At 43.2% G+C, this 21136-nt stretch overlaps 1 protein-coding gene across 2 annotated transcripts in view; it reads right to left on the bottom strand.

Moving 5' to 3' along the window:
• HTR2A (5-hydroxytryptamine receptor 2A) overlaps positions 1-19721 on the bottom strand; it is a 60830-nt gene extending 41109 nt beyond the window's left edge. The window contains exons 1-3 of one of the 2 annotated variants that reach the window (XM_081214511.1): positions 19075-19721; positions 17901-18632; positions 14718-14918 (exon numbers count right to left, since the gene is read on the bottom strand). In XM_081214511.1, the coding sequence (XP_081070637.1) occupies positions 14718-14918; positions 17901-18312 (613 nt within the window). In that variant the 5' untranslated portion in view covers positions 18313-18632; positions 19075-19721. The remainder of the gene's footprint in view (positions 1-14717; positions 14919-17900; positions 18633-19074) is intronic. The other variant, XM_081214512.1, reaches the window with a different exon arrangement.
• Between the last annotated feature and the right edge of the window lie 1415 nt (positions 19722-21136).

The raw sequence follows: 21136 nt of genomic DNA, 5'->3' as shown, positions 1-21136 counted from the left end.
CTCCCTTACTTCACGTTGCTATTTTGTACAGCCATCTGAAAGGATTGTCCTGCCAGGAAGGAGACTCCCAGGCCGGTGAATGGGTCCAGGAAAATGGGTATATATTACCTATGTATTAAATAAGTCAGCTTATTGGAATTTGAGTCATGTAAGTCAACTTCCCAGAGTGTGATTATTCCTGGGCAAAGCAGGGGGAAATCTGAACTTGCAAAGTTGATGTCTGGACTGTAGAATGTGGAGACCCCACTGATATCCAGCTGCAATGGTGAGATTCTGCCTGGGAGACCCATGAGGCCTCTAAGAGACACATTACCTGCCTTCTCATAATGAGTTAAAAAAAAAAAAAAGCAGCCAATGGAAAACTACCCTGAGATGCTATGTAGATTCTGACGTGAGAGAACTGGGCTTAGGAGTGGGACGATTGTCCTACAATTTCCAAATAGGTCTTAAAATCTCAAACTAAAACTCACCATCTGGTGGGGAAAAATTCCACATCTTTCTTACAGACCCTACTAATTAGGCATTTACAATAACCACAACATGACTGGTATTAAGTAGAAAAATAAAAGTAGTTATTTTATATAAATGTTAGGCTTTCATAGATTATGGGGAAAGCAATCTAAAAATAGCTTTTTGAAACCAAGTGCACAAGGAAATAAGTTTCTTAAAGATGCTTTCAGCTTCTGACTCTAGAAGTTAATTTTTGGATAGGCATTATCAATTATATAACTTGGGCTTAAGAGGAAGTATATATTTTTTTGTTTTCTCTGGGAACTCATCTGGTGAGAGAATAAAGAGATGATTATAATATGTGAAAAGATAATACATGTAAAGGTTGTGGAAGACTCCAAGCAGGGCAAGTACCTAATCCTTGGAGAAAAGGGAGAAATCAAGAAGGCTTCCTGAGCCTGGCAGCTTCCACTCCTTCTTGGAACACAGTCACCATGCTCTGAGGGGCCCAAGGCTCCTTGGAGGAGAGGAGAACCGAGACACTCAGTGTCTGGCCCCAGCTCAGCTCCCAGCCGACAGCTGGCATCAACCACCAGCCATGTGAGTTCTCCATGGCAGATGTCCAGTTCAGAAAAGCCTCCAGATTGTTGACTAGAGGCCCAGCCAACAACACATGGAGCAGAAAAGCACACAGTGGAGCCCAAGTCAACCCACAGAGCTGGAAAGATAATAAAATGTTGGTTGTTTCCAAATAAAAAAACAAACAAGAAGGCTTCCTGAAGGAGGTGGTGCCAAAAGAATAGTAGAAATTAGCCAAGCAAGGAGATGAGAAGGCATTTGAAGCAGAAGATGCAAAACTTAAGGTGAAATGACGTGGGAATTAGGGGCAGTTTATTGTAACTGGAGAAGAAAATGTGAGGCAAAGTATGGTGGGAGATGAAATGGAAGGGTGGACAGGGACCATACTTCCAGGGCCTTGTGTCTCTCACTGAAGAATCTATAATCCATTGGCAGCAAAGTCATTCAAGGGTTTCCAACAAGAGAGTGATCTAGTTAAACCTTTATTTCATATGGTGACTTTGGTGACAAGGTGGAGACTGATGGCAAAAACAAAACAAAAGTGGAAAACCCAAAACCCTGTGGACAGGGAAATGTGTGCAGTGTCACAGGACAGATGATGGGGCTGAATGAAAGGAGAGAAGGCTGACGTATGCAACAACTAGCAAGTAATACCCAAAAAACCAAAGGACTAGTCAGTTGCTTAGATGTGGAGGTGAGGAAGGGGAGGAACTTAAGGTATCAAGTGACTGAGCAGATATTAATGCCATGTTCTAAGATAGGGATTTCAGCAGGAGGAATGGCAGACGCTGAGCACAGCTTTTGATCTGGTAAGACTGGGTTTCCCGTGGGCCTTCTGGCTAGAAGCACTCAGCACATAGTTGGATGCAGGAGTCTGAAGCCCTGGGGAGCACTGTGGGCTGGCATACAGATTTGTTAGTTCGTCAGTGTTCTGCTAATAGCTGAATCCATGGAAATGGAAAGGACCCAGCAAAAGCATGGAGGAGAAAAAATGAGACGGTAGAGAATGGATCTCTAGAGAACACTACCATATAAGGAATAAGAGAAAAAGGAGCTTAGAAAAGCAACAGATCAGAGAGGGAGGAGAAGATGAGGAAGGAGACAGTTTTGAAGAGGAGACATCAATACACACAAATGCATAAAAGAATAGTAGATAAGGTACGATAGGTATAAATAAAATTTGGATCAAGGTAGTATCCAAGCATGTGTCCATGTGTCTTTACTCCCTTCTAAAATTCCATTTAATGATTCGAAAAGATAAAGCACATTGATCAGAATAAATTATAACAACCCATGAAAATGTCATCTCATTAGTATTTCACAAATGATGGAGGAATCTCTGGAAGACAGCAGATGGGACCTGGTTTAGAGAGAAGTAGAAGTTGAAGAAAGGGCCAAAATGAAAGAAAAAACTGCAGCAGAGGTCAGCAGGGTCTGGAGGGCATAGCTTGATATGCAAGCCAAGAGTCGAAGGATAGACCGGTAGAAGGGGACTGAGGGGGCTTTGCTTGGCAAGACTGCCTCCTCTCCTGCTTATGCTCCACATTGAACGGTCACAGAAGTTCAAGGTCTGCACAGTACCTGTGGGTGCTGGTCTGGAGACCCAGGGAGCAATGAAGGGCAAGTTCACTTCTGTTCCCTATAGTGGGAGCCATTTGACTTTCTCCCATTGAGGATGTATTCGTGTATTACCTGAGTACATTATTAAAATAGAAACAATCTTTTGGATGTAATTGGGAATCAGGAAGGTTTTGGTGACCTTGAAGAACAGTAAAAAGGAGGGAGGTCAAAGCTGGATGGTGCTTGGAGGTACAAACGAGAGGTGACAAAAGGGAGCAAATGAGTAGAATCTTCAGAGGGAATTAAAATAAATCAGAGAGAGGGGGATGGAGAGAAGTCAGGAAAGGTTCTTCCGGGAGGGATAGGAGGTAGAGACAAAGTACGAAAGAACCTGCGTCTTCTTGGGATACCCATTTGGAAATTGAGAACTGAAAGTGGAATTGGCACATGGGAGTAGAAACAGAAAACGAATTGCGCCTGACGGCCCCTTCTTAGGGCAAAAGGGAATAAGATTGTCTGCTTAGAGAATGGCACCTCGGGTTGCTAAGAAGACTTGAATAGGAAAAAGTCTTGAAAAAATCCACTAAGGGCAAAGCAAAAGGATTGATAGCAATGGGAGTCGAGGCAAGGTTGGAAACCACGGATAGGTGGTGTCCGATTCACAGCATGTGACTTTCTCCAGGAGCACTTGTTTACAGAACACAGCAACAGTAAAGTCTGGTTGGGCAGGGTTGGTGTCTTGTTAGGCCACTGAAAGAACAGGTACCAGGGCACAAAGAATGCGGGTGATAACAAATGGATCAGTTGATCTGCTATGGCTCCTGACTTAGTGAAGATTCCCACCTGCGGGCCCAAAAGGGATGGATAGATTTGGAGCAAGTATATGCCTCCATAGCTTGTGAGTTCCTGACACAGTCCAAGGGCAGGAGGGGGCGATATGTGGATGCTAGTCCTCTGCTTTAAGTGGCCAGAAGCAGTAGGAGTCCCAGTCCTGTGCTTCCTGCTCTAACTTCTTCTCCTTGGAAGAATGATGAGCCAAAAGCCAAGAGACTCAGTTAATTGGACGAAGGTCCAATTAACAAAGGATAAAGCGATTCTTTTTCATTGGGTCATTTCTTAATTTTGCCCACTAGTTTCCCGTGGCCGTGGAGAGTGTATGCTACTAAGTGCTGTTTTATTCAGCACATAGTCCCATGGCTATGGCTAGAGTCTGTCATGCAGAGAGAAGTCAGCTGTCACTCTGGAAGGCTCTGAGCTGCCCAGGCCAGTAAGTCTCCTCTTACCCTTGGGATGGTGTCCTGAAGGACAACCGAGGACACATCCTCCAAGAACATAGTCTTTTTCGTGATGGTATGTGCTTAAGTATGAGAAGAGGTGGTCTGGTGGGGGAGATGTCCCTAAATTCCCTGCACCCGTGTAGAGAAAGGGACAGGACCGCTGCACTCAGGGGTCAAGAGAAGGAGATGGGCTGAGTGGCGGCCCTGCAGAGGCTTTGTTTCAGGGCAGTGGCAGTGACAGCTGGCTCCTTGGCAGCTCTCTGGCACTGAAGCACCCTAGGGAAGGCCAGCAGCCCCTCTCACCACGGCTGTGAGCATCCCTGCTCCTGGACGCCAACCTGCTCACCTGCAGGCTGCGGCAGTGCCCAGAGCTCCTTCCTGGACCTCTGATGTGCTAATGCGTTGTGGCAGGGACAAAAAAAGATGGGGAAAAAGGGGAGGAGATTTTACTTCACCCAGGAGAGAAATTAGAAGATAGAGAAACTGAGGGAAAGGCGACTTTGACTAATTCTTCACAAGTTTCCTTTTGTATCTCGGTAGATGCTCACCTACAATGTGATTTCTTTTTTTTCTTTTTTTTTTTTTTTTTTTTGCAGTACGCGGGCTTCTCACTGTTGTGGCCTCTCCTGCTGCGGAGCACAGGCTCCGGATGCGCAGGCTCAGCGGCCATGGCTCACGGGCCCAGCCGCTCCGCGGCATGTGGGATCTTCCCAGACCGGGTCACGAACCCATGTCCCCCGCATCGGCAGGCAGACTCTCAACCACTGCGCCACCAGGGAAGCCCCTACAATGTGATTTATAAGCAGTGGGAGAGCAAACAGGTAACCCAAGTCCTTTCCTGTCCTGGTTGCATGATGAGTATCTGAAACCCAGTTCCTAGGCTGACTCCTGGCAGTAGGGGACTCGGGCCTAAACCTGTAAAGTCCTAGAGGAGAGACTCCAAAATGGGCTCCTCAGATATACTTGTTTCTGACAGTGGAGTTAGGGATGTCCCCCACTCTAAAGGGCAACAGAACCCCATCTGGTTTTGAGCCCATTTTATTCAGCTAATTTATTTTGTGTTTTTCTAAGTCATTTTTTCCCCCAGAAGATATGGTATGATAGGAATACTCAACATACATATTTCACTATTATTCCTTTTGGACCTAAACATGCATTCAAAAAATTTTAAACCTAAGTGCTAAAATTTTAGGTTTTATTTGTTTATATACTTTCACTTTATTCCATATAGAATTTGAGACTGCTTACAAACCACAAAAAATAAACAAGACCAAAAATATACACAGGTATGCCAGGAAAAAGGTCTAGAAAGTTGACTTAAAAAGTTACATGCAGCTCTAATAAAATTTTCTTTTCTGGGACTAGATAGAAGCTCATTCCTAAAAAACTCAAAGAAGCAAATGAAAATGGTCAGGAAAAGTCTGAAAGAAAGCAATGAAGGAATACTAGATTTAAGAGATAATAAAAGCCATATTACATATCCTCAATTAAAAATATACTGCAAGTGAATGAACAGACTGATCAATAGAACATAAAGTCCAGAAATAAACCCAAATACATACATGAGAACTGAGTATACTAAAGGTGACATATCAAATCAGTGGGGGAAATAAGTGATAAGTAGCTGTGTAGAAATAATAGAATTGAACCACAGGTTAAATTCTGAATGGGTCAAAGACTTAAATGTATAAAACAAAACCATAAAAACAATGGAAGAAAATATGGAAGAATTCCTCTTATAACTTTGTAGTGGGAAAGGCAATTTTAGTAATGATTCAAAACTCAGAAGCCGTAAAGGAGAAAAGAACATTTATAGATAAAATTATATAAAAATAAAAGTCCATGTGGGGGAAAAGAAAACCACTATAAACAATGGCAAGTGACAACACACTGAGAATACATAGATAAATCGTGAAAATACAGACAAAAAGTTAATTCTTCTATTCATGTTAGGAAAAGTCCAAGAACCTTACAGAAAGGAGTTCAAATGATGTTGTAAGCTCTTAACATTTATGAGACACATGCTGTATTTATTCAATCATTAAAGCAACCTCACAATATACGTACTGTTATCATCATTTATTCATCAGGAACTGAAGGTGCAGAGAGGTTAAGTAACTTGCCCAAGGTTACACAGCTTATGGGGACAGAGCCAGATATTTGGCTCCAGGCTTTTGCTTATAACCACCAAATTCTACAGCAAAAACTATAAGCAGCCAACCATAGAAAACATAATATAAATTTGCTCATAAACATGAAAAGATCCTCAGAATACTATATGATCAGATAAATACATAGTGACATCATTTTTACTGTCCCTCAAACCTGCCTTATTCAACCGCACTGTCTAGGAAGGTAGGTTTTTTGATCTGCCTGAAGGCATGAGGTTGGACCCAGTGATCTAAGCATTTCGTTTAGGGTTCTATGTGTGGTGTCCCAGTTTGTGAAGGCAAAGGACAAAATAAATGGACACAGCTTGTCTCTTCTATTATAAAAGTAATAGTGCATAAAATACAAGGTCATGCTTAGCCTTGAGGAAAACAAATCTTATTTACACTCATGATACTTCAAAATTACTCTATGAGCTGCAAATATATTTCTGCAATGAAATGAGCACAAGAAAAAAATCGGTGCCTTTGCTTGCTTGTCAGGATATGACAATGTGAAAATAGTCATTTTCACATTTTCTTATCTAATATATACTTTAATCTGCTAAAGATGGTCAAGGAATAAGTAGCATCTACTTTCTCTTCTCACATGGCATTAGCAAGGCAATCATCATGAGGAAAAGGTTTGCTCATTTTATATACTGTAGTTGAAGTCACCATTTCCCCTGATCAAGGGAACTGGGTTTATAAAGGCAAAATGACATCCAGAGAACCTCAGGATCATTCTTAATCTAATGCTTCAATCTTTACTCTTATCACTTCTTTACTCAGAGGAGCTCACAAATAGAAAACTCAATTGATTTGTAACTATGTTCATTTTCCTCAGAGTTAGATAGAAGCCTTGGCAAAAATAAAACGACCAAGCCAGTTGCAGTAAGGAGGGGAAAGAAGAGGCTAACTTCAGAAATAGTGCAAGAGAACTTGAGGAATCTATGATGTGGTCACCAAGGTTGCCGTCTGTTAGATCCTCGCAAACTTTGAGGGTCAGCCACCTCCTCCATAGAGCCCTCCCTCCCATGATGCAGGTGTAACTGTTTCATTCTTGATCATCTAAAGCACTTTCATCATGATCATACTTGTGGCAAAACTATACAGAAGTATATAAGGGAAAATATAACAATCCTATCATTCTAATTTTACCTTTTTTATGTTGTATACATTTCTTTTTAAATTTTTATTGGAGTGTAGTTGATTTACAATGTTGTGTTAGTTTCAGGTGTATGGTAGGTCCTTATTATCTATTTTATATGTAGTAGTGTGTATATGTCAATCCCAATTTATCCCTCCCCATCCCTTACCCCCTGGTAACCATAAGCTTATTTTCTGCATCTGTAACACTGTTTCTATTTTGTAGATAAGTTCGCTGGTACCCTTTTTTAGATTCCACATGTAAGCAGTATCATATGGTACTTGTCTTTCTCTGTCTGACTTACTTCACTCAGTATGATAATCTCTAGGTCCATCCATGTTGCTGTAAATGGCATTATTTCGTTCATTCTTATGGCTAATTTTACCTTCTTGACAAGTGTGAAATCTTTCAGTAGTTTCTCAGTGCTAATATGTAAATGTCTCCATATGTTATTACTGTTATCTTACCCTAATGGGCCCAGACCATGCATACCACACTGAAACTTATTTTATTTTTTTGCACTTAACATTCCTCCGGTTGAATATCAAATAACCCCAACTTGATATTTTTAAGAGCTGCAAAATATTCCATAATTTAGACAAAAATAATACATTCAGCCATGACCTAGCCTTTCCACTTTTCTGCTATTTCCCCAAATTCCCATAGATTCTTACGTGTACTTTTGTTTTTCTGTAGAACAGATTCTCTCAAGTGGGGTTGGTAGGTCAAATTTTAATATTGAATAACTCTTGCTAGATTGTCCAAGAACAAACAATTCAAATTCACACAAACAGAATCTGAGTACATAGGGCACCATATCCAAAACTGCAGTGGGTGTTTTCACTTATTTTAATGTTGCCAATCAGATGGGTGATAGTACTGCATTGTTATTTTAAATTACATTTCCATGACTGTAAAAAGGCTGAGCATTTTTCATGAACTTTGTCCATTTTAATTTTCTATGAATTGCTTGTTCATATAGTTTGCTTATTTCCCTGTTGGGTTGCTTGTCTTTTCATTTTTATCAAAATGTGGGTGCTCTTTGTATGTTAAGGATAGCAACCCTTAGTCTGTTATTCACAGACATTGAAATTTTTCTTTCGACTTTATATTGATTTTAGCCACATAAAATGTACTATTTCTAGTGTAGTCAGCTATGTCTATATTGATCTTTATGGTTTCTGCAGTTTTTGACTTGCTTAAAAAAGATCTATTGTGCCACTAGGTTACTTTAAAATTATAGAAAAACCTATGAATTGGGACTCAGGGTGAATGAGGAAATAAAAACAATTTAGTGGGGTTATTTATTTTGTATATAATAATAGAAATATGAGTGTAATGATTATTTGGGATGGGACTATAATCACGAAAGGAATGGAAAAGCCAAGTAGAAATTCAAACTAACTGGGATGGGGTGAGGGAAATGAAGAAAACATTGTGTAAGTCAGCAAACATATGAAATGGGGGAAGAAAATGAACTATTACAAAGAAAGATACATGATGAATGTAAAATGGGAGGAATAAAACCAATTATGTCAGTTGTCACAGTAAATGGAGACAGGCTGACTTTCATTATCAAAAGGCAGAGACTGTCAGATTTTATTTGAAAAAATCCATCTGTAAGTTACTTGTGAAAATATGTTAATTAAACAAAAGAACAAAGATATTAAAAATGAGGTGAGAAAAGATAGACTGGAAAAATTCAAACGAGGAGGAGGAAGTATGGAATACTAGTGTCAAATAAAGCAAAATTCAAGGCCCCAAACTGTGTCTCAGCGGGGATTGGGAGATCAAACATTGGAGTTAGGGCTGTCTAAGCAGTCAGGATTTCAGGGGTTAGGATTCTGGAGTGAAGGGAAGAGGAAAGAAGTGAGGTAATAGTATGAGCCTCCTTTCCCTTTAAGGCGTTTACCAACTTGCTAGAAGAACAGATGGAGAGGTTGAGTAAAGACATATACACACTACTCTATAGAAGGGAAGTCTACTCAATTCTCTGTAATGACCTATATGGGTAAAGAATCTAAAAAAGTGGATATGGATAACTGATTGACTTTTTAATTAATTTATTTTTGCCTGTGTTGGGTCTTTGCCGTGTGCGGGCTTTCTCTAGTTGCAGTGAGCGGGGCTACTTTTTGTTGCGGTGCGCGGGCTTCTCGTTGTGGTGGCTTCTCTTGTTGCGGAGCATGGGCTCTAGGTGCATGGGCTTCAGTAATTGTGGCACACGGGCTCCGTAGTTGTGGCTTGCGGGCTCTAGAGCGCAGGCTCAGTAGTTGTGGCCCACGGGCTTAGTTGCTCCACGGCATGTGGGATCTTCCCGGACCAGAGCTCGAACCGGTGTCCCCTGCATTGGCAGGCAGATTCTTAACCACTGTGCCACTAGGGAAGCCCCTGATTCACTTTGCTGTACAGCAGAAACTAACATGACATTGTACATCAACTATACTCTCAATTAAAAATTTTTAAAAAACAGTTAGCAGCAGCCTTATAGTGCTGAGGAGACAAAAACTGGACTTTAGGGCTCTTCAAAATGGAGAACACCTTGGTCCTCCATCTGAGCTCATGCAGGAATATATCCCAGGTGTAAGGGCAAACTGAAAACAGACCAGTGGTTACAAATACTCAGCCTAAACCTAGCTTAATCCCTGATTGGATTTAGGGGACCTATTCTAACTGCCTGCTAAAGTTAAAGGACCCCTGTCTGAAGAATGAGAACATCAATGGAGTATCCACATTTTTCCCCCCATTGTCAGTGTTTAATAAAATTACCAGGTTTACCAGCTGACAGAACCAAGTGGAAAAAGACCCCAGAAAATAGAAATTCCCAGGTTACTCAGATACCCAGGTACCTGTGATTAGTATTTAAGAAAATAGATGAAAACGTGGAGAGTTATTCCAGAGAACCAGAATCTATAAAAAGAATCAAGTGGCAATTCTAAAACTAAACATGCAGTACCAAATTAAAAATAAAGTATATAGGTTTAAATAGCAAATTAGAAATAGCTGGTGAGAGGATTAATAACCCAGGAGAAGAAAAGTCAGTAAAATTATCCAGACTAAAGTAAGAATTGAAAAAAGGTGAAAAATGTAGAAAAGCATTTAAGAGTCATAAACATGGGTAAAAGTTCTACCATACAGGAACTTGGAGTCTAAGAAGTGGGTGGGGGAAGGGAGAATGGGGCAGACGCAATATTTGAAAAGATACCAGTCAAGAGTTCTCCCCAACTGACAAAAGGCATTGAGCTACAAACTTAAGAATCAGTACAAACACCATGTAGGTTAAGACCAGAACTGACCCACATCTAGGCACATCATAGTAAAATTGCTAAAATACAAAGAAAAAATCCCAAAGCAGCAGAGGGTGGTAAGAGATGGTAGTTTCTCAGGCAGCGGTCCCCAAACTTTTTGGCACCAGGGACCAGTTTCATGGAAGACAATTTTTCCACGGACAGGGGGAAGTGGGGGGATGGTTCAGGCGGTAATGAGAGCGATGGGGAGCAGCAGATGAAGCTTTGCTTGCTCGCTGCCCGCTGCTCACCTCCTGCTGTGTGGCTCCGTTCCTCACAGGCTGCAGACCAGTACTGGTCTATGGCCTGGGTGTTGGGGACCCCCCGCCGGTTCTAAGGAACAACAATAAGTCTGACAGCGGAGTTCTCACAAAGAAGCAATGTAAGCTAGAACTTTAGAATGTTACCCATAAATTGCTGAAAAAAGATAACTGCCAAATTTGAATTCTATACTGAACAAAAATATGCTTAAAATGAAGGCAAAATAAAAATGTTATAAAAAGTTTGTTATAAAAACAACAAAATTGAGTTAAATATTCTAAGGTTTTTGCATCGTTTAAGAAGAGATAAGGGGTTTCCCTGGTGGCACAGTGGTTAAGAATCCCCCTGCCAATTCAGGGGACACAGGTTCGAGCACTGGTCTGGAAAGATCCCACATGCTGCGGAGCAACTAAGCCCGTGTGCCACAACTACTGAGCCTGCACACCTAGAGCCCATGGTCCGCAACAAGAGAAGCCACCACAATGAGAAGCCCGCGCACCTCAATGAAGAGTAACCCCCACTCGCTGCAACTAAAGAAAGCCTGCATGCAGCAATGAGGACCCAACACAGCCATAAACAAACAAACAAACAAACAAACGTGATACAAGTAATTTGTATTAGCCTCCTTTAGGTCAAAAATGAATGCTGTAATCACTAAAAGGATTTAAAAGAATGGAATAACTTAACAAGCTTATGAAGGGGAATAATGAATTAACAATTCTTGATTAGTCTAAAAGGAGGCAAGAATGGAGAGAATCTGGAATATAGAATAAATGGGAAATAAAAAGAAAATTGTAAGAGGGTAAATTTAAGCCCAGTATATCTGGGTTACATTAAATGTAAATGAACTAAATAGTCCAATTAAAAGACAGATTGGGGACTTCCCTGGTGGCACAGTGGTTAAGAATCTGCCTGCCAATGCAGGGGACACGGGTTTGACCCCTGGTCCCGGAAGATGCCACATGCCATGGAGCAACTAAGCCCATGCGCCACAACTACTGAGCCTTGGCTCTAGAGCCTGTGAGCCACAACTACTGAAGCTCTCGTGCCTAGAGTCCATGCTCCGCACAAGAGAAGCCACTGTAATGAGAAGCCCACGCACCACAATGAAGAGCAGCCCCTCCTCACCACAGCTAGAAAAAGCCAGCACACAGCAGTGAAGACCTAACAGAGCCAAAAATAAATTTATTTTAAAAAATGGCAATCTTCAAAAAAAAAAAAAGTTTAACCAGAAAAAGACAGATTGACTAGATAAAAACAAAACAGCTTTATATGCTTCTTACAAACAATGTACTTAATATTAAGTCAGAAAGGAGTTTGACAGTATATAGAATGGAATAGGATATACCCACATAATGACAACGTAAAAACACTGGCATGGCTATACTAATATCAGATGAAGCAGAGTTTAAAACAAATAGCATTACATTTAATAATGATAAACGAATCAATACAAAAGATAACTTAAACTTTGTTTTGGGTCATTAGCTGCATACAATGTAGAAAATGTAAATGAAAAATTTTGAAGAGGTTTGTGATATAATTAAAGACACCATTTGAAAAGGCACCAGGATGAGAAAGATTTGAACTAAATTCTGTATAACCTTTAAAGTACATTCCTACTAAATATTTCAAGACCTTAGGGGAAAATCAGAACCCTCTCAAATTTAATAAGGCTACAGAAAGAAACCTTATAAGAATAATAAACCAACTAACAAAGTCATAGAAATCCAATTTCATTCATGAATACATTCCAGGCATGCAAGGGCAGTTTAATATTAAAATCTACAAAGAAAATGAAATACATCAAGAAATTGAAGGGGAAAAACTGATATCAATAGATACTGAAAAGGCTCTAATAATTGGTAGAAGAAAACATGTTAGACCATATACAAAAACTCTAGCCTGAGGATTTAAATGTACAACAACAAAAAAACAACAATGGAAATAGAAACACTAGAAAAACAATTCGGGAGGATATTTATGCTAAGCCCCTTCACTAGAACAGACATTATTATTTTACCTTTACCAGCTCCTCATACACACATCTCACAGACTTGTGGTATAGAGCCTACGTAACTTCAGCGTTTCTTATGTTTTCTTATCTGCCTTCCCCGACCACGTGGTCAGAGATCTCTGAATGCATACCTTAGTATATTCAGTGCCAAGCACATAGTAGTTATGCAGTAAAAGTTGGGCCAAATGGATCATGACCCCTGACCATCACCCCACAACTATTCATTCCAGCCTGCCTGCCTCCTGGGGTGATGGCTGGAAGGAGAGGAAGCAGACTGTCTTACTGGGCAGTGGTAAGGGTGTAGGCTTTCAAATAGGATTGACCCAGGGTGATTTCTGGTTATGAGCTCTGTCATCCTGTGCAACTTATTTCTCTGCAGCTTACTTTCCATAAGGTGCTTGGAACATGACTGTGTTTCTGGTCATTGCTCAGAAACAGCCCTTACTACTAGTGCTATTATTAAGCTTGACTAAGGCAGGGAAGGGGGTGGCATGCGGCTGACGGTAAAAGATTGGGTGGCTCTCCCAGCGTCTGTCTCACTAATGGGACAGTGTCCAGGGGTAAAGCTAAGTAAATTTGACAATAGCTTGGCTCGCTTCATTCCCGTTATTCTTGCCCCTCTAATTGCATTTCCCTCCGCAACTGTCTATCTCAGTCCTCAACCCTGGCTGCACCTCAGTCACCAGGCCCTGCCATGGACCAATGAAATCAGAAACTCTCCCCAGGGCTTTTATGTGCAGCTGGGATTGAGAACCACTAGTCTTTCGTTCTCTTTCGTTCTCTTGATCCTAGTAGGATGAGTCCAAGATTGCACAGGCCCAGAAACTACAAGCATATTTTGGGAGCGACATCTGTATCCCAGGAAGGAACTTATTAAGTTCAGCAGTGCAAGCAGGGTTTGGAGTCCTTGATGTCAAGCCTGCCACCAAATCCCATAGCTTCTCATGTTAGTAGATATTGTCACCCTTGTGGCCGTAAGTAGGCACATCGTTCCCACTTGGCCACTTTAAAACAAATCCCAGAGAATTTTGGGTTATGAACCAAGCCTGCTTAGGGGACAGGTGCAATTGACTTAGCTGCCTGGGAGCTGTTCCTTTAGCTTCCACTACCTGGGCTTTCCTGGCTGTTAGGTGTGTGAGAGAAGATCAATACTGGCAACAGGTGAAGGTGTGTAATCAACCTAAGTGAAGTGGGTTGAAATCCTCTGGCATGTTTTATCATAAGTGGAGGAGGAAGGTTACAGAAGGGCTGGGTACCCTGTGAGCAGGTCCTGCCACCATCCTCTGTCCTCACTTTCTTTCTCCCTCTGAGTTATGGCACCTGGTACCTTCTCTATCCCCCAGAAGCTGTGTATTCTCCAGTATGGGAGCCCTGTATTCTTTTTTTTTTTTTTTTTTCTTGCGGTACGCGGGCCTCTCATTGTTGTGGCCTCTCCCGTTGTGGAGCACAGGGTCCGGACGCACAGGCTCAGTGGCCATGGCTCATGGGCCCACCTGCTCCGTGGCATGTGGGATCTTCCTGGACCGGGACACGGACCCGTGTCCCCTGCATCGGCAGGCAGACTCTCAGCCACTGCGCCACCAGGGAAGTCCGCTCTGTATTCTTATACTGACCACAAGTCCAGTGATTATAAATATTGAGGTCTCTGGGAAACTCAAGATTTAGGAATTTAGAAACTTGAATTGAGTGAATTTTGAAGTGTGAGATGGGGAAAGTTTTTGGAGGTGGCCATGGCCCAGTTATTCTCACGTTTGGCTCTGTTGGTGTATATGTTTTTACCTGTGCAAAAAAATACAAATTTATGTTGTCAGCCAGTGACATTACAGATTTTTCTTTCCTAAAGCAAATCTAACAATTACTATAACATGTCTTGCAACAAGCAAAACAGTACCTTCAGGATGTCAGGGTTCAGTGCAACAAAACAGGACAAGTCTACTTAGAAGGCATGAACTGTCATTGCAAATGAGATTCCAAAATACCGTTCCTACTTACCTACTGATATAGTCCAAACAGCAATTATTTTCAGAAATGCCTTAGTTCTGGAGTTGAATCGGCTGTGATGGATGGGGTTCTGGATGGCAACATAGCGGTCCAGGGAGATGGCACAGAGGTGCATGATGGAGGCCGTGGAGAAGAGCACATCCAGGTAAATCCAGACGGCACAGAGCTTGCTAGGCAGAGGCCACCGGTACCCTGTGATGCAGAAGGTTAGCATCGGTTAGCGACCTTGACCTTCTCTGGTGTGTGGAATTTACCCTGCTTGAACAGTTTCCATACTGGGATAAAGGCACAGGTAACAGCAAAGGGCAACACAAGATATTAATATTTTCAGTATTTCCAAAAAGCCTGATGGCAGCTGTACTTAACTATAGTAAGATTGCACTGGCTGAATACAAGGTTTGAAAACTTCTTGTGGCTGGAATCATGCTGGTGTGTTGTAAACTCAGGGTGTGTCTGCCTGGGGTTTCTCTTGTTCTGTCTCCTCTACCTAACAAAATCTACCTCCTTTTTGTTTTGGATGACTTAGGAGCTATGAGATATGATGGGTTCCTCTACTGAAGCACCTCTTGCAGTGTACTGTCATGATTTATTCACATATCTTTCACAGATTGTAGGTTCCCTGAGGTTAGGCCATCTCTCAGCCATTATTACAACTGCTCAGTCTTGCACAGTGATGGCATTTAGTGGTCTCTCAAAAATGCTACTGGTGTGAATGAAGAAATGATTAAAAAGCCAGATCGGGAATTTCTTTGTGAAAACGAAAAATAATTACCTAATAATACTTTGGGGGTTAAACTCAAACTTGGGGGGTGTGGGGTGAAAATGAAGACAGTGGTAAAGAAAAGCATGGTATTCTTGTCCTGAGAACTGTTTCAGGGCAGTGGTGCTCAAACTTTAACAAGTCTCAGAATCTCCGAGGTGGTTTCTTAAAATGGGACTGCTGGATCCCATGTCCAGGGGTTCTGATTCTGAAAGTGTGCAGTGACGCAGGGGGATTTGCATTTCTAACAATTTCCCATCTGGTACTGATGCTGCTGATCCAGGGACCACACTTGGGTAACTGCTGCCTAGGGCAGTGGTTCTCACCCAGGGCTGCACATTAGAATCAGCTGGACAGCTTTTCTGTAGGTCCTGATGTGCCCAGCAGGGTGGGTGGAGGGCGCCCCAAACATTAAAGTGAGTTAAAGCTACCCAGAGGATTCCCCCATGAGACGCACTGCAGGAAGTCACCTGCTGCACTAGGAAGGCAGGGTATGCCTTATGGGCACACAGTCTCCTGTTTCTGTTTGTTTTAGAGGGAGATCAAATGGTTATATAAACCTTAGTTTTGATGCCAATATAAGCAATGGTGTTAAATCTGTACACATGTGAGAAGGAAAATTATGAAGACCACCTTTCTTTCACAGCATTCTGGACCCACAGAGCTGAACGAACTCTCTAGTCACAAACATACTCTCTACCAAATGCCACCACCGATGTTTAGAAAAGTAAAGGGTGCAGGATACAAGTCGGACTTGGTGCCTTTCACGCCATTTGCAGAGAGCTTGAGCTAAAAGGAGAGAACTTTTCTTAGCAGTGCCTGGGGGGGAAGTCATGCTTTGCCTGGTCGGAACTGATGTTGACCCTGGGAGGAGTTTTCTCTGCAAGGAGGCAGCCGCGGGCCGTAGTTTGGGTTTCCGTGGTGGGGATAAGGAGGGGGCATTTCCTCACCCACCCAGCGGTGTCCGGAGGACCAGTTCAGGGACAGGACCAGTTCAGGGACAGTTCAGATGCCTGCCCAGGCATCTCTGGGCAGGAACCAGTTGTGCGCGGAGTGGTGGCCGCCAGAGGGCGCCATTGCACCCCGAGCCGGAGGCTCCGGGCAGATCTCGGCTTCCTAACCCGGCTGGCCATTGCTTGTCCCCACGGGCCGCTCGGGGGTCCCCCCGCCCTCCCCCCACCGGGCTTTTGGTTCCCGGACAGGCCCTCTGAGAGTCATCTCCCACTCCTGGAGTTTGCCTTCAACGCAGCGGGGTTTTAGGAAGCGGGAACCTCTCCAGGATGTCCGGAAATGACGGGCGAATTTAATCAAATCATCCTGGTGTGACATTGTGAGTGGTCAAGCGGAGGCTGGCCTTGCAAAGAGCACTATCGACCCTGTGCAAACCGGCGCCCCTGCGCTCCATTGCTCACCTCCTTCCTCCTCCATATTCCTTGGGACTGGGTTGATTTTTTTTTTTTTTTTAAACCCTTAAGGCTTGGCCAGAACATCCCTTCTAAAAGACAGCGCTCATAACTTGTTTCTAGCTCTGGGTGACTGCCGGTGTGCCTGTATCAGCAGTCTGAAGATTCTCTGCCCCCTTTTAAAGAGAGAAATCTAGCTGTATTACTCATAATTTGTAAAGAATATCACATTCTGCTTCCTACTGAAGCTATCCCAGTGTTTGCCTACTTGCTGAGAGGTCTGACTCTTTCAAACTCTATTGAGAAGAAAGCAAGATTAATCTCTTCCCATGTGTTTCCCACCCTCCTCCAAACCAGACGGGAGGAGTTTATGCCTATGCATTTTTAAAGAGTCGAGGTTATAATTCAAAGGCACACTTCCAAATTAGCTTCTCCAGGCAGGGAACAATTTAAAACTGGTGTAATTCATTTATTCTAATGGAGACTCCATATTTTAACAGTAAACCCACTGCACCACCAATATTCTCTCTGCAAATGTTCCAAGGTAACTGGGAAACTTTTACTCCTTCATTAGAAGTGCTGAAAACAGTGTGACAAAGATAAAACTGTCCTGTCTTGAGGGCTGGTTTGAGAATTTGGTTGAGAATATAAAGGAGTGAAAACCAAGTGGATTCAGAACGACAGATGTCATTGCTTCATGACTGTATTGGGACCTTTATAATTCTACATAAAAGGTACATGTTTTTCAGCACAACACCTTATCTCTCTGCATAAAATATACATGTTTCAAAGCACAAAATTCTCCAGTGATCACACATAACAGGTTGTCTGATTTCTTAAAATGTGAGGTCTCATTTTAAAAGTAAAAGTTAAGTAGTATAACATGGTAGACCCTCCTGTATAAACAAAGCCTTGCGCTTCGTTTGTCCCATGAGCCCTGACTCATCTGCTAATGACATGCACATGCTTTGTTACCAGTGTGGGTACAGCTGGGAAACCAACGCCACTCACCATAAAGGATGGTTAATGTGGACACGGGCATGACAAGGAAACCCAGCAGCATATCAGCTATGGCAAGTGACATCAGGAAATAGTTGGTGGCATTCTGCAGCTTTTTCTCTAGGGACACTGCCATGATGACGAGTATGTTTCCAGCAATGGTTAGAATAATCACTACAGTTGTCAACAAAGCAGACCAGTTCTTTTCCTGGAGATGAAGTAAGGAGAAGCAGGGTGGTGACAGGCAGCCCTCACAGGAAAGGTTGGTTCGATTTTCTGAGTCCACTGTCCAGTTAAACGCATCCGAAGTGTTAGCGTCTCCGGAGTTAAAGTCATTGTTGTAGAGCCTTGTGTCATCGTTTAATTGCGTTAAGGAGTTTGTAGTTGAGCTCAGAGAAGTGTTTTCTTCACAGAGAATATCCATGTCTAAGCTGGAACTTGTAGCAGATGAAGTGCCGAAAAACTGAGTTACAGGCTCTGCTCACCATTCAGCTTTATGTCCCCATGCTCTGTCACACTGAGGCTGGCGTACGAGCTGGGCTCCTTTGGTTGGCTTTTTTTCTCCCATTATTACAATAGTAGTTAAAGAACTGCGGTGGCTTCCTTTTACTTCCTTCCTTCACAATTTCAGTAGAATCCTTTGTCTGATTTGATTTTTTTCTCCAAAGCAAGGGCAAAAAAGCAGAATGAACTTTTAACATGGAGGTTGCTGAGTTGTTAGCGGTCAGGGAGAAAAATGTGATCCTGGCCAAAAAAGAAAAGTTTTGTAACTACCGGGAATCTCTCTTAGCTCTGTCGCATTCGGTTGGTTATGCTGATAATACTAGTTGAGCCACAGCAGCATTAAAACAGCAAGCAATCCAAAACAGCGGGGCTGTAGGCACTCTACACTGACAGTCAATTAAAAAGACATCCAGGGTTAATTCCATAGTAATTGGATGTACTTTGGGTTCTAGTTCTCCGCCAGTCTTAGGCTGAATCGCCACGGCTGCCGGCAGCAATGTCAGCTTGTATCATGTGGCTTAGTTAATCAAAGAAAGAAAAAGTCTTCAGCAAAGATCAGCAGACAACTTTCCACTCTAGCAATTCTCACTGAAACGATTACATTTCGGCCAAGCAGCCTTTCAAGCCAGAAAGAAAATTATACAGCAATAAAATACAGCAGCCTGAGAGCACTACAACTTACATAGGTCTTCAGGGTCCGCACGGTAGACACACTTGGCTGTTCTGTGACTCGCTGCATCTCTCATAGCGATTAAGCCGGCAGAAAGCCCCTTTCCCCTGAGCGTCGTCCACCAGCATCATAGTAATTCGATTTCTGTTTTGCTGACTCCAAAAACTGCCTGGGAGAGTCGAGCCCGTTCCAGCGCTGCAAGGTCCGCGGCGGCTCCCTCTGCCCCCGCCTGGCTGGGTCCCTCCCTCCCTCCCTCCCTCCCTCCTGCGGGGCTCGCCTGGGCCGGGCGCGCGGTGAGACATCGTCCCCAGCCCCTCTCAAAGTCGCACAGAAGACATCGCAGGGCACAAAGTAGGCAGGGGCGCATGCACACGGGCACTCGTGGTTTCCCCGGGGATGGACTTGCTGCCTGGCCGCCTCGTTCACTCCGGCAGCCCTCCCTCTCTCTGTTTGTCATAAACTGCAAGGTAGCAACAGCCAGGGAGGGCGGAGCAGACGGGCTTTATTTATTTATTTATTTTCTTCCCTCTTTTTGCTACATATTAACAGTGGGAAGTTTTCCATTGTTTTTAATAAAGAGAGAAACGGGAGAAATCGCCCTTTGTACAGATTCCTAAGGGAGGTAAGCCCCACTGTGACGTTTTTTAGGGTGAAGGGTGAAGAGAGAATGTAAATAAAGCCAGAGAATGGTATATCCTAGGAGCATCGGTGCTTCCACGCAGAGCCCACAGAGCTTGTGCCTGAAGTGGAATTACTGACATCGGTGACTTGGGCTCAGAGTGGCTGAGCAGATTTTTGGTGATAACGCTGATAAACTATCAGTACTGCTTATTATTTTAAATACATACATCATTCAACTAGCTTATTTTTTTCGGCAGAAATATACCCCCTAGAAGTAATTCAATACCTCACATGTGGAAGAGAATAAGTTGGTTTCTCCAGAGATAACACTAAGGGTAACCAGCTTTACTTCTAAGAAAGCTCCTTCTCAGATTTTTAAAGAAGGCAGATATGTCAGGGGCTGTGTGTGTGTATGTGTATCCTTATTTTTACAGGTGGGAAAATGGATTCTTTCCTGAATAGTTGATGGTTTCTGGGTTTCTGTCTTCTTATTCTTGACATTTCTCCTAGACAAGGTAACCTCCTCCCATGCCTTCAACATATTTTTGGCCAAATCTGTACCTTCACGGTGGATTATTTTCCTCAGCTCCCAACCTAAATATCTAGCTGCCCAGCAGGCCCTTCTACCTCTAGCCTAGGTAGACCTTGACCTTAGCATCTTTTTTTTTTTTTTCCTCCCATCCCGCTGCCCACCTCTCAGTGCTTACTTCCACCCATTCACTTGGTTAAGGATTCACCATCTCTTTCCACATCTATTCCCTCGTTCTCACGGCCCGATCTTAAGAAGTCTCCAGTGCCAGTGCTCAGTGTACGTACTTCTCAAATCTCTTCTCCGGCCCCCAGCTCTCACTTCTTTGGTTAAAGGCGGCTGCATCATTGTCTCCTGGGCTGGAGCATGAGTTCCCTCCTCACTGCCCTCTGCCTCCTGAGTAGGGGTGGGGTGGGTGAGGGTAAGGGGTGATTGCCACGTATTGTAGACCCAGCAGCTGAGAGAGCACAGGCTTTGGGGTTAGAGTTTCCTAGTTGTTTTTTTTTGGCGGTACGCGGGCCTCTCACTGTTGTGGCCTCTCCCGTTGCGGAGCACAGGCTCCGGACGCGCAGGCTCCGCGGCCATGGCTCACGGGCCCAGCCGCTCCGCGGCATGCGGGATCCTCTGGGACCGGGGCACGAACCCGTGTCCCCTGCATCGTCAGGCGGACTCTCAACCACTGCGCCACCAGGGAGGCCCTAGAGTTCCCTAGTTTTGAACCACAGCTCTGTAACTCATAAGCAGCAGAACCCCGGACAATCTAGTTGCTCCCTTTGACTGTAATGAAGCTGAAATGTGAGAACGAGTAGAAATATGTAGCCCATGTCTGGCTGCTTTTGAAGAATGTTAGCCATCTTAATTCTTATGAATATTCTTATTGATATTACTAAAACCCTCGGCAGTTTGTGCTTGCATTCCTTCAGT

Source organism: Mesoplodon bidens (assembly GCF_964165515.1).
Source record: "Mesoplodon bidens genome assembly, chromosome: 17".
In the NCBI taxonomy this organism is placed as follows: domain Eukaryota; kingdom Metazoa; phylum Chordata; class Mammalia; order Artiodactyla; family Ziphiidae; genus Mesoplodon; species Mesoplodon bidens.
The sequence above is the reverse complement of the archived record's forward strand: the minus strand, read 5'-3'. Positions and strand labels throughout refer to the sequence as shown.